Genomic DNA, 13,669 nt, shown 5'->3' with positions numbered 1-13,669 from the left:
ATACCTATGATGAAAATTACAGGCCTCTCTCATCTTTTTAAGTGGGGGAACTTGCACAATTGGTGGCTGACTAAATACTTTTTTGCTCCACTGTAGATAGAGATTAGACAGAGATAGTTCATCAAATCTCACAAGACTTTAGACAGAAGTCACTTGCAAGACACTGAGAACGCCAACATTTCATAAGGTTTGGGCCATTACTTTTTAAAAATTATTTGGCTCACGCCGTAAGCTCCATCTGTATAGTACCCTTCAGTGGACTCTGAAACATAGGTTGGGAACCACTGATCTACAGCAAGACATAGAGGATTTCCAATGAATAGACAGTGGCAACTTTCAATTATTTAGGAATATAAATTATATAAATTTGATTAATAAATAAATTAGACAGACAGAAAGAAAGAAAGAAAGAAAGAACAAAAAGACCCAGCTGTGAATACTACTGCTAAAATGAAGCTAGAGTAGTGTAATCAGTGGAGCAGAGCTGTGTGTGGAAAGCCTGAATTGCTTTTGATTTGAGTACCAGACTGAACGTATCTCACAGCCTCTCACAAAAAATCCTTCCTTCTTTAACTGCCCACTTTTTGCAGTAGGTTTCAGTTGGCTCAGAGGTCCAGTAAAAGCAAGCTTGATCCTTTACAGGTCTGTCAAGAACTGAATATCTAGCCTTGCACTATTTTATTTTGAAAGAACAGAATCGTGCAGGCAAACGTTTTCCTCGTGATTCTCTATGGAAGCAAAACTTGGACTCTGAAGAAGCAGGCTAGGAAGCATTTTGATGCTTTTGAGCTCTGGGCTTGGAGAAGACTCCTGAGAATACCATGGATAGCCAAGAAAACAGGCAAATGGACCCTAGAACAAATCAATCCATTGTTTCCACTCAAGGCAGAAATGACCAGGCTCAGATTATGATATTTTAGATGTCTAAGATCCAGCACCCTTGAGAAACCCATAATGCTGAGAATGGTGGATGGACTCAGTTACAGCAGTGATGATTACACCGCTGGAAGACCTGAAGGGTCAGACTAGGGACAGATCATCCTGGAAAAAGCCTATCATTGCTAAAAATCAACACCGACCTGGTCCTCGATTAATCAATCTGCTTTTGGAGTCAAAGGACTCCTTTAAGGTCTTGGATAGGAGTACAGTAAATATGCTTAATTTTAAAACTACTTCAAGTTAATACAAAAACAAATATTGTTATATTCTACACAATGTGAAACAAAATCTGCTGGGATAGTGTCATGTCATGTTAATTTAAATCTACTCTGGAGAAGATGTAAAACAAATAGAAAACAAACAGCAATGCCTACCAGAGACATTGGATTCATTATAAACAATGGACAACTCTAAGGTATACCTAATGTATTTGGTGCCCACAAAAGGACATTATAAGGGGGAAAAAATCAAGTGTTTTAAATCTGTATTATATAAGTATTATCTCCTCTGTCAAACTAAACTCAAACTGGAGAATATTTACTTCTGGACTCTAAAAGTGCTTCGTAACTTTTGGCATGGGGACAGGGTGGGGACTCAGGCTACATTTGGACAATGTGACTGATCACTCCCACTTGCTTCTCCAATCAATGGGCATGGTGAACAAGTCTTTGATGGCTCTTCAAAGACCTACCAAAAAAATGTCAGTTGATCTCGTTACTGTTCAAAGTGTGAGTGGTTCAGGTTTGCTTAAAAAACACACACACAAATATTTCAAAGTCAACAGCAGCCCAATTTGTGCAAAACAGAATACACGCACACACACTTTCATATGTATTTATTTCATAGCATGCTTAACTGCCTCCATTTGAATTCATCAAATTGCAAACGGTCTCCACAAGATGTTGGAATATGGCAGATCTCCTAATCCGTGCCCTCTGAAATAGGCAGCAGCCATACAATCTGCTCAGTAAATACTCAGCACCTGGCTGATCTTGTCTGGGCTCAAAAGCTTCAGCAGCATTAGGCCAGCTGGGTGGGGAAGTTACAGGAAAGCAGAAGACCATCCCAGAAGAAAATAGTGGCAAACCCCTGCCGTTATTGTTGCCAAGAAAATGCCACACGCGTGTCTTTGAAATCAGCCAAGCTCAACTCAAATGTCCATCGCGTTTATTCCAACTCCCCCCAATGCTTCCCCTCCTTCCTTTTTTTCTCATCCCTTATGTTTGTTCTAATCTTCCTGCTTTGGAGAGCCTTGAAGCACTTTGAGGCTAACCCAGCGATGGAGATGAAGCACTCCAGGCAAAGTACTTCTTCAACAAAATGGGGGCACTGTCCGCCATTTGCATTCTGCAGCCATAGACTGCTCCATGTTTCTGGCTTTAATTAGCAGAATTTCTGAGAGGACCAGAAGTTTCAGAGCTCAAAACCTGGTTTCCGTTACCAAGTAAGCTTCACACTCCTGTTTTTTATTGCTGAGAATAGAAGGGACTCATTGTCATTTCATTTTTCTCTATTAACCAGACATTTCTGGGTAATTTAGAATTTCAAACAATAGCTGGATAAAGATCTCATTTCCCCAATATTTAGAGTCTTCTATACCCCACACTGAATTTCAGGATCAATCCATACCTTATTCTATATATATCTCATCGGCCAAAACCACATTTTTATTGTGAGCACATGTACACAATCAAATATAATTCTTCCTCTCAATCCTACTGAATTCTAGCTCAAGATGTGTACCAATTTTCGATCAAGGGTATATGATACCTGCGTTCCCCTGCCAGAACTTCCAAACAAACTCAAGACTTCTCTTCTATAGAGTTCCAGCCACATCCTAACTTTCTCTCACAATGGGTTCTCTCACTTTCCTCTTACATTCTCAACTTCTTTAATTATTTTCCTAAATCAAATATGGCAAACTTTTGTTTTCTACTGAAAAGAGAATATGTAAATAAGGCAGGATGACAGCAGCTGGAACTACAGCCAAAATAGGCAAAGTGTGATTGGAGAGCACATAGAAGGCTTTCCTCTCTGTCTCATCCATCATTGTAGACTGCCTAGAATTAGGATAAGGACTGCAGATTCCATGCCCTTGCCCTAAAGAGCATGAGAAATAATACTATATGCAAAAAATAAACATTTGGATTAGATTACTGTAATAATTCAGAATCACTGGAGAACAGCGCTCAACTATGCATTGCCTACCCTTTGAATAACCACAAATTAAACATTTATTCTTTAGTTCTCTTGCTCTTTGCTCTTAATAAGGTAGACAACTACAGTTCAGGCTAAGAGAAGAATAGACGTGCTTCTGTAAATCTCTTTCTGCCAAAATTGTCCAAATGTAAATATCTATCAAATCCGACAAACTGCATTTTTGCAACAACAGTCTTCTACTTAACCCAAGCCTTAAATACTGCTCCATTCTTAAGATGAAATACAATTTAAAAAACAACAACAACTATGGAACCATTTTATTTCTTGGAAACTTGATTTAGGCATAAAAATCTGAGCATTGAAACTCAATAATATATGTAGACATGCTCATTTTTAAAGAAAAATATTATTTATTACTTATTATTTAATACTATTATGCAAAAGCACAACTTGGAGATCCAAAATAGTTCAGATTAGCCAATATGTTTCCTAATTTATACAAAATTTTCAGCCACTTCCAGCAAGTATCTTTAGAATAACAATTTGCCAAAGTCCATAGAGCTGACAGGTCCTTGTTTATTTATACAAATACCTCTGAGGTCACCTAACAGACTTAGCTTTGATCTCACGTTTAGATGTAATACTTATGGAACACATCAATAAATGGTAGCCAGCAGAGGCCCAAAACCACACAAAATGTTGGCAGATTTTCTGCAGAAAAATGCTTCAACTTAGGAAAGCCACTCTTTCTGGACTTAAAAACATATACTATAATGGTGAGACCAGGTTTAATTTTTGATTATGAAGTATAGTTCTGAAAAATATTTCCCAGAACAGACATCGGTACCCATGTCTTAAAGCTAATTTTTTTTTTCTTCCGTGTTTCATGAATGTTAATGTTTGCTAAGGACCGGAAGGCCTGGCGCAATATGGTTCATGGGGTCACGAAGAGTCGGACACGACTTAACGACTGAACAACAACAACAACGTTTGCTATTCCTAATTTTTTGGGGAAAGCCTCTGAAGATTTCTTAAATCTTCTAAATAAAAAAGCAGGTTCAAGATATTTATTTATTTATTTATTTATTTATTTATTTATTTATTTATTTATTTGGCTTGTATGCCACCCATCTCCCCCACGGGTGACTCTGGGCGGCTCACAATAAAAAAGAAGAAATACAATTCTCTCCAAGATGGCTAAAAACTATAAATAATTTAAAAACATATTAAAAATACCCTTAAAAACCTCCTCTAATTTTGGCCCTATAAAAATCTGTAAGATGCTGGGGAGGGGGGCAACCCATCATCCCACCAGCCATCTCCACAGGTGCGGGCCCACTTCTGGCCCCCAGGCCTTCTGGCAAAGCCAGGATTTAATACCTTTCCTGAAGGCCATGAGGGAGGGGGCACACCGGACCTCAGGAGGCAGGATGTTCCATAGGGCGGGCGCTACAGCAGAAAAGGCTCTGCCTAGACCCCACCAATCAAAATTCCCTGACCGGTGGGGTCTGCAACCTGCCCCTTCTGCTGGACCGAGTGGGATGGGCTGAAGTGACCAGGGCGAGGCGGTTCCTCAGATAACCTGGTCCCGTGCCATGAAGGGCTTTAAAGGTGATGACCAACACCTTGAATTGGACCCGGAAACAAACTGGTAACCAATCCAGCTCGCGCAACAGCGGTGTTATATGTGCCCTCCTAGGGGCATTAAGAACTGTCCGCGCCGCCGCATTCTGCACCAGCTGTAGCTTCCGGATACTCTTCAAGGGTAGCCCCATGTAGAGCGCATTACAGTAGTCCAACCCAGAGGTGACCAGGGCATGAGTGACCGTGCGGAGGTCCCCCCAATCCAGGAAGGGGCGTAACTGCCGCACGACACGAAGTCGTGCAAAGGCCCTCCTGGCCACGACTGCCACCTGCTCTTCGAGCAGGAGTCATGAGTCCAGGAGAACCCCCAAATTACGCACCGGGTATACTAGAAAAGCACCATCCACTCTGTTTTGCAAAACATAATTAAATGTCCTGCAACTCAAATAGAAATAAACTGCATAAACTCACAGGTTTTAGGCCACATCGCTTCTAAATCATGCCATGTTTTTGAAAAGCCAAGGCAGTAAATTGGAACATGAATTTTTGAGCTGATTATATAGGGTCCAAGTAGCTACTACTCAACTGCATTCCTCAATGTCACATGCTATTCTCTTTTTCAAATATGTGTAAAGCCTCTCTTTAGGAAAGTGAATAATACAGGTAATATACATATAATAATAAATAGTGATTAACAAAAGAAAAACAAAACAAGAAGACCTGAATTAAATACAGCTATCAGGGAAAGTAGCACAATGGCATTCCACAGAAAAACTGACATAAAAACAACCAAATATAAACTAATAATTTGGTTATATGCAAAGCAGCAGCCTGTTCTTCATCTCAAAAGAAGAGGATATCAGGAGTTGGATGCCACAACTGAAAAGATTTATGTTTTGGCTAATCCAGCCAAAGAATCTCTTAATTTCTTTAGTGATTCCACTGACATATTGTAAAACAAAAGCTAGGAAAATTAACAGGTAATCAGAGGTACATCTTCACATGTGGGAATCAGTGAGCCTCATATATTTGAAATAATTTAGAATTTGTAGCTACCCTACAGGCAATGTAGCTTGGAAGTTAAACTTGATTTATAGATGAACAAATGAAATTGCCATACATTTCTGTCATGTACTTAACAGGCTCATTGGATCAGAAGTGGCATAATTCCTTCTAGATTTATTTCGGAGATAAATATAATTTAAAATCTTGCTACCACTCCCTCAAAAAATCTTTACGTTCCTTCACTGATGCTATCTTCTCTCTTATAAGCCACTCAGAGTCACAAATGTGAGATGGGCGGGTATACAAATCAAACTCATAAATAAAAATAAAATAAAATAAATAAATAAGATGTTTTCCTGGTAATGTCATATCTTAGGCATTGAAGTGGAAGATTACTGTAGTCTATCACTTACTCAGAAGACCTGCTATTTAGAAACAAATTTTTCTCAACAACAACATTGTGTGAATTTATTACAAAATGGGAAGACAGTATTTCTGTTTAGCGGTATTAGGCATGCTACCGGACATACCATTTTACTACGGGACAAACTTTACCAGTGTGTGTGTGTGTGTGTGTGTGCGCGTGTGCATGCACGTGCATCTGCACATATAGATAAGCTTATTATCTCCTTTGAATATTCCTGTCGCTTCTCACATCTTAGCTTTCTTCCTACCTTCCTTGTAAGAAAGTAACCAGTTAACCCTTTGCTTGCATTCTACTAATGCAGCCATCTATAATTTCATCCCACACCTAACCATTATTGCTTAGTTGACTTCCATGGAGTCAACCTTACTACCCAAGAAGCTCTGAATGGGAGATAGCAGAGACGGAACCTGGATGAGCTTTATTATAAGTAATGCCTCCTACCTATTTAGATTTCTATAGTCAAAGGTGTGTTTAGCTAGCGCTTCCTTAACAGCCTTCAACAAGTCCCTTGGCTCTAGCATACTGCACTCAAGTAAGTGTGGATAAGAATTGTAATAACAAAAATGTAGTCCTGAGAGCTTTGCTGCTAATTTGGATGCGGATGTACTTTCTGTGCCCTCTTTTTCTTGATTCAGATATAACTTGTGTTCAAATCCTGCAACTATAATATATTAGCATCAACAAAAATTGTCATCGCACATGTCTTTTTTTGGCAACATCAGGGCTGTATGAAGGGAAGATCATTCTTAAGGAAGCTAATGCACAAACCAGTTAGTTCTGCTGGTTGTTATTTTTTTCTTTTTTTAATAAAGCAACATGGTTGAACAGTCATTTGCCTTCCCTGTAAATCCAACCCTCTTCTTAAACTGCAAGCTTTGTAGGAATATGACTACCCAGAAGTTGTGAAATAAAGGAAAAGATTAGGAAAAGTCAGTGATTGGAACCAGCAGTTCAAGCAAACATCAATATTGGAGCTTCCTATCAATAATTACTACCATTTGAAAATAAGCAACACAACACAAGAGCCACCATTCATAACGAAACCAAAGGCCTCTTTTTTCTAACATTTCTCATTCTGCTTCTGGAACCAGCCAACTAAATGCCCATGAACATAACCGTTCTTTTCCACTGTTATCATTAGCATCTAACACTGAAAAGCACAGGGGCTCTCATTCTGGAAATAGTTAATAATCGTGTTCTCCAAGCGGCTGTCAAATTCCTTTTTACACCAATGTATCTTCAGGTAGCTAAACCCCCAATTTGATGTATCTATCCCCTTTTACCTATTGCCCTCTGGTGACCTTGAGTTCTAGGATTCGGACTGAGAAAGAGAACCTCCAGGATATTCCCTGTGATTTTAGAGCTACATATGCTCCTTGCCAAATTTAAAAATCTCTTTGCAGTCAAATTCAGGCATTTGGTATAAGCAATTTGTCCCTGTCATCAACATCCTGTGAGAGAAGGGAGAATGGAGAGAGCCAGAAAGAGAAAGAATAGAAAAACAGGTGCTAGAAAAAAACTCTGGTTTCATTGACTGTTGGATTCAGCTCTAGAATTACTCCCTGCTCTATGACATGTATAAATTTATGCTCCTGCATCATACCTTCCACACTTGCTTAAAAAAAAAAAAAACTAAAAGACCCCAAACATCATATTTTTTCACACAGAGGAAATACTCCAGTATCCTGATTTAAGGCCTTTTTTCAGGCTAGTTAATTGCAAGTTCAAATACATGACTATTATTACATTCTAATACCTGGGGTATTTCATTCCCTAATTATAATTCTTGACAAAGTTCCGTATAAATCGATTTTATTGGGCTTTTCTAAGGGCCAGCTTATGCCTTTATGCATATTCAGAACCTGTCGACTGCCACAACCAGTGGTAATTTATACAAGCAGGTAAGCCACCGGGAATCTGGTGTAACAAACTAACATTTCCTAGTCACTGTAAAGATAATACATTACAACTGGAATCCTGTAATAAACTGCATTTATCAAGCACTGAGTCATAAAGATTATTGGAAATTGATCAGCCTGATAAAAATAAAAAGCATTTCACTGTGTCCCAATGTATTCAGATGGGATAAGAGAAAACCAACAAAACCATGTCTTAACATGGCTACTCCAGGCACCCATACACCCAGTGACACCTCCCACAGACATCTGCCAGACTTCATGCCTCACGTGATCCTATTCTTTTTATGTAAAAATAAAAATAAGAAGGAATGTGGGAAGGTGAAAAACAATACATCACCCTCTGTTTTCTGGGGGTCTTGTGATCTCTCCCCCACAACAGCAGTTATTTTGTAAAGCACCTGTAATATGCTTTCAGATTCCAAATATGCCTACCAAACCAGAAAACTACATGATTCCTGAAATATATCTTAAATCAGAAACTCTTGCTTTATTAATGAAGCCATCAGCTCTCTTAGGAAAAGGTAAAAAAAAAAAAAAAAAGATCCATGGAGATTATCAGTGAGGAACATTTTTTAAATGAAGACCTAAATACTCAGAAATGCACAGCAATTTTTTTATAAATGACAAAGGAAATGACACTGCTCTTTCAGAGCTTGCAAAATGCAATTCAGAGTGAATGAGTGAAAGTGAATAGCAAGAGATCCAAGACAACAAATTCCATGTACTGTAATGTATAAATCACCTAGGAAATTTCAGACTTGCACAATTTGTGTTCCTTCCAAGAAGAACACAAGTTATACTAATGTATGGCTTCTGAAGGGTTCAATAAATCTGTAGATCTTACTGTTTGCCCAGAACTGCAAGCACAGAATCACTTTCAAGAACATGTCACTCTGCAATTCAGGGCCCCATGTTGGTTTGTGATTCAGCACATGTACAAACCTAAGCTACATATAATCAGTTCATTGATCAAGGTTTAAAGCAAATGGCATATGTATTTGGAAACTGGGTAAATTACTTCAACTCAACTTCTTTCCAACATACACAAACATAAAACCTATTAACCTATTTATCATCCCACAAGCATAAAATCAATGGAAGGAAATATGTGGTGTGTGTTCTTAGCACACAAATAAGTTTTCAAAATGCAAAAATCAATTCTTTCTCACACTTAAGGATACACATACATCCAACACAAAGATGAGATGTCCTCACATTGGATTCAAGATGAAATACTTGAACTGAAATAATTATTTTCACCTAACTATCCATGATGAACTCCAAGATGTAGCAAGATACCCTTTTTGGTATGTGTTCCCCATTTTAACCTTCAAAGGCTTTTCAGCCCAGGCAAGGAATGTTCAAGGTGCAGACAGCAGTGCTAACTGTTCCCTGATGCTTAAGATTTGCTTCGATCTTCTTACCTTATGTTTTGAACAGAAGGATTCAGTGTTTCATCCAGCAAATTGTTTGTTACAGCCGTGTGTCCTTCCTGGATGGGTTGCACTGATTGCATTAAATGGACTGTCCGATAAAGCTGAGTTGGATGCACTGGCTGAGTAGACTGCATTGTCCTCAGTACTTCAGATGTCATAGGAGGCAGGGGCTGTTGAACAGTTTCCAGGGGCTGCTTAAGTTTGGAAGACTTGGCATTGACTGGTATCTTTAAAATAGCAGTAGATCCACTTCCTTTTGACCCTGTATTTGAAGATGCTTTGGATTTGCCTGCTTGATTTCTGTTGGCCACGGGGGTTGAGAGTAAAGATGAATCAGGAGAGTCTATACTTGAATTTGGATCATCATCATCTATATAGATGAGATCTTTTGGCATTTCCTTGAACTGATACACCAAACGTTGCCCCTCTACTTTGGCTAGAATACCTCTTTGGTAATAATATCTGTTCAAAGAAGGAAAATACACCAAAGGTTATACAAAGGATGACATAAAGGCAAAGCAAATCTGCCTAATGGCCAATTTAACACTAATAAAAAGTTATCACCTAACATGTTTTTTTCAGAATTTACAGAACTTACAGCTATTTCTACCATTATTGAGCAGTGAAAACTTTTAAGTAGCTCCACCTAATAAATTCATCTGCATATTCTGAAACACCTCTGCACAGTCAATTATACTGGATTGTATTAAACTCCTTCCTTCAACTCAAGAGGAGGTTCTTCAATCAAAGCTTCTATGAACAGAATGAGAAGAATGGTAAATTCTCTGTTACCCTCGGCCCTTCTGGAATTGATTTGTGGGGAAGAGATATAAAGGCAGACGAAAGGCAGAATCAGCAAACACTACATCTCCCATCCATTTATGGAAACATTCACTGGATAGAAGAGCTTTGTAGGAATGGAGGGACGTAGGACTGCATGGCTTTCCATTTACAACTAATGATGTGAAATGCTGTTCAAAAAACAGAACTAAGGTGGCTTTATCAAGTCCTTCTGTGAACCAACCTTCAGCTTTGGGCCAAAAGTCATGAAAATAAGGTATAGAATTTGGTAACCATATTAAGAGTGGAAAATTTTACATCATGGCCAGTTCTCTGCTAGGTTGTTCTTCTTAAGCTTTTTTGTACTGCGGGGTGATACAATATTATTGGAGGTATGGGGTTTCCAAGTGGATTGGAATTATTCTAGATCTTAATAGGCCTGTTAAGCCTGTTGGAGGTTTGACACACCTCTGTCCTTTCATTTTCAGTCAAGGATCAACGGAAAACCACATCACCTGATTCCAAGGGACATAAAAGAAGTTGTTCAGGGGCTACATACATCCACAAGCTGCTCACGCCAGAATACAAGATGATCTGGTATGGTATAATATAATAAGTACCATACATATGATATGAAGAATTAGGAGTAAGATAAAGTTTTAAAATGCAAAGTGAAATGAAACTATTAACATAAATTTTTTAAACTGAGTAAAATGGAAGAGTGTAGTAGTAAATGCCGCTTTTTAAAACACTTACCAACAGATGGCTATGTATCATGTGTGTGAAATGCAATTTAAGCAATACTTACCTGAAACTTTGAAATTTAAAAGAGAAATCTAATTTACTGAATTGATAAATTTATTTTTAAAACCCTTCCATAGCAACATTCCTAGTGTGATTTACACAAAACCTGCATCAGTCCCTATCACACTGATCAACCTTAGAAAATATTTGAAGAAAGCAATTAAAATTGTTATAAATAGCTGCTTAGAGTTGTTGGGAGTCAGGCAGCATGCAAAGTAGATCGACAAATAAATAAATAATAGATAAACACAATAGAATCCTTGGAAAATAAAAAGTTTTTTTATAAGTGGTGAGGATACTGGGTTTAAAAAAAAGCACTACATATACTGGATAAACGTTTTCCTTTCCAAAATTTTCCAGTTTACATTTGTAGCAGTACTTGTACACAACTGGGACAAAGAGTTACAAATACCTTGTAGCAATACTGTTAAATAATGCTTATTTACTTTAACACTTGTTAAACATGTAACACTGTTGGTAGATAGAGATCATGACTTGATTTAAAAGACTTTCAACCAAAGGCAAGGCATTAAGAGCGGAAAGAAAGGTGGCATTTTCCAAAATTCACCTACCTGAGAGCTCTGCCCATTGTTTCATAGTTCATATCCGGTTTATTTTTGTGCTTTCCCCATAACCTTGACACAGCCTTGGAATCTACTAATTTAAAAATGCCCTTTTCTCTTTGAGTCCATTTAATGTATTTAGGACAAGTAGCTTTGTCCTGAAGCAGTGCCAGTAAGAATTCCCAGAGATAAATTGTGTTTCCTGAAACAAATACATGAAAAGACAAAGCCCTTTATTAAAGTTGATTCCTTACCTTATTGATTGGGGGGGGGCTCTAACTAGGAGCACAATGGGTGTAATATTTGCAGGCTCCTGATTCTATGCAGTCTAGCCAAATAATATCTACCCAATAATGCAGTGGTGCAAGCAGGGATGGGCTTGCCCATGTAACACCTCTGCTTCGCGAGCTGCACTGGTTGTCAGTTTACTTCCAGATGTGATTCAAGGTGCTGGTTGTTACCTATACCTAACTGAGGGACCGTCTGCCTCCCATAGTATCTGCCCGGTTCCTTTGATTAAACAATAGGTATCTATTGGGGCCTCAGAAGCGCACCTTCCCTGTAACAGTGCCACCCTTCTGGAATGAGGTTCCCCCCGAGATCTGGATGGATGGCCCCCACTCTGCAGTTGTTCAGAAGAGCACTAAAGACCTGGCTCTCCACCCAGGCCTTTGGCGAGGGACAGTGAGACCCCTCACTTCATTCCAACGGGTCTGTCACGCTTGCTATCTTTTATCTTTGATTTTATTGTAATTTCTTTCTTTGACTGTTGTGAGCTACCCAAAGTCATTGGGAGTTGGGCAGCATACAAGTTTAATATATTGTTATTCTTGTTGTTGTTGCTGTTATCATCTCCACATGAGAGCCATATACTTCTGATGGCATTCTTCCTACGGTAGCAGTAAGTGAAGACTCATGTTGAATGATTTTAAAAAAGCAGGTCAGACTTTGTGCAGAGGCAGAAGCGGTCTGAAGGCCGCATGTGAGATTTGTGAAATAGCAAGAGAAAGTGGATGAGATCAAAGCAGAGAGTGAGCACGTCCTGAGCAAAGCCAATGTATTTCTTAAGCCCATTTTTCTTTTCTAATAAAAATACTCTCCACCCTCTAGATGGTAAGTTAACTTGCTTCCTGAACATGGCAACAGCTGAGGCGGCAGCTAGAAGTGTGGAAAGAATGTCAGGGGAAAAGCAGGCTGTGTGTCGACATACTAAAGAATATATTCATTTTTGGTAAATTTCATATCATTGAAGTGCTATATTCAGACGAGTAGTACTTTACCAGCATTACCAGAGTCCATTGACAATGGTGCATTGGAAAAAATATTTCTCCCTTAAAATGGCAGGAAGAGGAGAAGAGAGGGAGAGAATAGAATAGCAGTTGCCAAGGAATAAAAGAGAGATAATCTTCCAACTTGTTTATTGTGATTGCTCTAGTTCACTTCATATGAAAGGTCAGAAAGCTACAGAATTTATTTCCAGCCCCTATCATCAGAGTGAATATTAAATAAGAACAAGCTGTTTATCTTCACATGAGTGCTTCACTCCTACTTTACTCAGAATTTAATAGATTCAGTTATTTTCCTCAACTCACAGCTCACACTGTTTGCGCTTACCCTTCCCATCTTTGTTTTTCTTTTTCACGGATATATTTGGAGTCAGACTAGGTGATTCTGGGCGGGGAACTTTGGGTTTCTTCCCTGAAAGAAAGCAGCAGTTACAGAAAATTTCTTAACAGGAACTAGAAAAAAAACACTGGCCAATCAAGTCATTCTTTCTACCCTGGCCAAATTTTAAGTAACCAAATTGCCAGGAGTGTTTTAAGGATTTAAGCACCATACGCTATTTCAGCTCTACAGTTTCACAGCAAAACAGTTATAAAAAACTCTTTAAAAAATCACAACATATATACAGTACTGTGCAAAAGTTTTAGGCAGGCATGAAAAAATGCTGTAAAGTAAGAATGCTTTCAAAAATATATATTGGAATTGTTTATCAATTTGCAAAATGCAAAAGAAGAAAAACCCAAATCAAATCAATATTTGGTGTGACTA

The 13,669-nt window shown here is 38.5% G+C and overlaps 1 protein-coding gene across 5 annotated transcripts in view; it reads right to left on the bottom strand.

Moving 5' to 3' along the window:
• Positions 1 to 13,669, bottom strand: part of ELF1 (E74 like ETS transcription factor 1) — a 76,445-nt gene that overhangs the window by 6,404 nt on the left and 56,372 nt on the right. For all 5 annotated transcript variants that reach the window (XM_088139492.1, XM_088139493.1, XM_007441023.4 and 2 more), the window contains exons 6-8: positions 13,232 to 13,315; positions 11,627 to 11,819; positions 9,459 to 9,932 (exon numbers count right to left, since the gene is read on the bottom strand). In XM_088139492.1, coding sequence (XP_087995618.1) covers positions 9,459 to 9,932; positions 11,627 to 11,819; positions 13,232 to 13,315 — 751 coding nt within the window. The remainder of the gene's footprint in view (positions 1 to 9,458; positions 9,933 to 11,626; positions 11,820 to 13,231; positions 13,316 to 13,669) is intronic.

The sequence above is a fragment of the Python bivittatus genome, unplaced genomic scaffold, assembly GCF_059951505.1.
Source record: "Python bivittatus isolate LINGU-HERP-01145 unplaced genomic scaffold, Pbiv_v1 ctg000210_np1212, whole genome shotgun sequence".
Classification (NCBI taxonomy): Eukaryota; Metazoa; Chordata; class Lepidosauria; order Squamata; family Pythonidae; genus Python; species Python bivittatus.
The sequence above is the reverse complement of the archived record's forward strand: the minus strand, read 5'-3'. Positions and strand labels throughout refer to the sequence as shown.